Source organism: Nanorana parkeri, unplaced genomic scaffold, assembly GCF_000935625.1.
Source record: "Nanorana parkeri isolate BGI_ZX_2015 unplaced genomic scaffold, ASM93562v1 scaffold3521, whole genome shotgun sequence".
Taxonomy (NCBI): Eukaryota; Metazoa; Chordata; class Amphibia; order Anura; family Dicroglossidae; genus Nanorana; species Nanorana parkeri.
This window is the reverse complement of record NW_017309789.1, coordinates 17,081-19,578: the sequence shown is the minus strand read 5'-3', so window position 1 is coordinate 19,578 and position 2,498 is coordinate 17,081. Positions and strand designations below refer to the sequence as shown.

General features: G+C 54.1%; 1 protein-coding gene across 1 annotated transcript in view; it reads left to right on the top strand.

Moving 5' to 3' along the window:
- Positions 1 to 2,498, top strand: part of USP48 (ubiquitin specific peptidase 48) — a 27,992-nt gene that overhangs the window by 22,935 nt on the left and 2,559 nt on the right. The window contains exons 21-25 of the mRNA XM_018575077.1: positions 17 to 121; positions 1,027 to 1,182; positions 1,550 to 1,675; positions 1,786 to 1,834; positions 2,307 to 2,333. Coding sequence (XP_018430579.1) covers positions 17 to 121; positions 1,027 to 1,182; positions 1,550 to 1,675; positions 1,786 to 1,834; positions 2,307 to 2,333 — 463 coding nt within the window. The remainder of the gene's footprint in view (positions 1 to 16; positions 122 to 1,026; positions 1,183 to 1,549; positions 1,676 to 1,785; positions 1,835 to 2,306; positions 2,334 to 2,498) is intronic.

The window sequence follows — 2,498 nt, the reverse complement described above, 5'->3', positions numbered from 1 at the left end:
ATCCTATACCCTGCAGGTCATGAAGGAGGCGGCACCGGAACTCAACGTCAGCGGTTCTGACCCAGAAGAAGAAAAGGAGGAGCCCAGACCGGACGGGGAGAGCGATCCGGACTTCCCCCAGGTTAGAAGCCCCCTTTATCTGTATGCCGGTAGATGGGCGTGTCTGAGAAGTATGACGCTGCGGAGCCCATACATTGTGAGATTGTAGAATTGGATCTGTATGGCACCGCCTGCTTTACAGAAGGCTGATTGGTCACAGCGGCTGCCTCGGACAGTCGTGATGTCTTTCATTACTAGTAAGCTGGCTGCGTCTCCACTTCACAGTACTGCTGCTGCACTTCCTGCCTGCACCCCCCTCCCCGTGTTACCTTGTGACCCTCTTTGTTAGCACTCCAGGTCCCCTGCTGGCGGAGCTCCGGGCACATCTAGAAGGTTCTGTGTTCATAGACTTGTGTAGACGGAACCAGTTTGAGATGCTTCTGAGACCATTCCGAAGTCATTGATCTGTATTCCTGACAGCCAGAGATGTAATATTATCTCTGGGCAGTAGGTGGCGCTGTGGTGCAATGTTGTGTTCTCTATATGCATGCTTATCTATGATGTCACAGGACATCGGTTATGTTCCCTGCACAATGCTGTATACACATGTAAATCTTCAGCAGACCTCCGTGCTTCGTCTAAACACATCTGGCCTGTGATTGGCCTGCTTCCAACCTGCCTTTGACTTGCTTCAACTGGCTTTAGCTTTCTCATAGACTTGTATGAGAGTGAAGTGAACAAATACCGGTTGACGCAGACCCTAAAACCTATTGCTGGGCTTCATCAATGCGCAGCTTTTTATATTGGGCGACGGTATGTCTGCACCGCTGTTCTATATAAGTCCGCACGCGCGGGTTGGCTGATTGTGCGCGCGGGTTCGCTGATTCTGATTTGTGTTGCTGGATAGATTGACGTCTTCTCGGGGTCCGTGTAGGCTGCAGAATTAACATTTCTTCCCCGCGTCCCTCGTCGTTGCATTTATCGCAGGCAAATGGTGCAGCAAAGCGACAGAAGATCTCCATCCAGGGTCAGGTGTCCTTCCAGAAGCAGGGCATTCGGCGGAGCACGCGGCACAGGAAGGTGCGAGGAGAGAAAGCATTGCTGGTCTCTGCGAATCAGACGTTGAAGGACCTCAAGATCCAGGTGACGTAGCTCCTCCTGTGGCGGCTGTGACCTCTGGGCATGATGGGGAATGTGGCGGCTGTGACCTGGGGGTCCCTCTTCTGGTGATTGGATCCTCGGTTTTGGCTCCTATGTATTGATGAGAGAAGATTAATATCCTGAATGTGAAGAGACGGCTCGTTATCTGAGCTCCGGGGGCATCGTTGTGTTTTATAGTTTTTGTTGGGTCATTATCCCCCTTCAGTATTTTTACCCCCAGACTGCAGAATGTGAACAGATAAATACCCCTGGTACCGGGGCGGCCTTGTTTCGGGGGTGAATGGGGGGCGGATACTTAGACGCGGGGGAGGGGTATGGGATGAGTTGTAACAGATGCCTCCGCCCACAGATCATGCACGCCTTCTCCGTGGCGCCGTTCGATCAGAACCTGTCCATTGATGGGAAAGTCTTGAATGATGACTGCGCCACGCTGGGCTCCCTGGGGATCATTCCGGAATCTGTCATTGTGTTGAAGGTACAATTATAAATCCCTTTATACTCCTCACCCCGTCATCATAGCTGCGCGCGTCCTCTGTGACTACATGAGGTAATGAGTCGGCTTTCTTTTCTCTTGTCGTCCATCAGGCTGATGAGCCGATTGCAGACTACTCCGCCATGGATGACGTCATGCAAGGTAAGGGAACGGCGAGGCTTTTACCCTTAGTGTCCGTGTGGGAGCGGCTGGGGATTCCAGAATCTGCCCCGTGAGAGGCCTCCGACCTGCCCTCTGCCCCATGAGAGGCCTCCGACCTGCCCTCTGCCCCGTGAGAGGCCTCCGACCTGCCCTCTGCCCCGTGAGAGGCCTCCGACCTGCCCTCTGCCCCGTGAGAGGCCTCTGACCTGCCCTCTGCCTGAGGTTCCCAAATCTGCCCCATGAGAGGCCTCTGACCTGTCCTCTGCCACCTTTATCATGAATAGTTGTCTTTGACCTCTGGTCAGTGACTTTGCCCCCGGCCGGGACCTCTGGTCAGTGACTTTGCCCCCGGCCGGGACCTCTGGTCAGTGACTTTGCCCCCGGCCGGGACCTCTGGTCAGTGACTTTGCCCCCGGCCGGGACCATGGGACACGTTATACTAATCTCTTCCTGTTTTGGTTTCTCTCCGCAGTCTGTATGCCAGAGGAAGGATTTAAAGGTAAGAATGTTACCTCTGACCACACAAACGTCTCTGCCTACTGACAATCCTCGGCCTACTGACAATCCTCGGCCTACTGACAATCCTCGGCCTACTGACAATCCTCGGCCTACTGACAATCCTCGGCCTACTGACAATCCTCGGCCTGCTGACAATCCTCGGCCT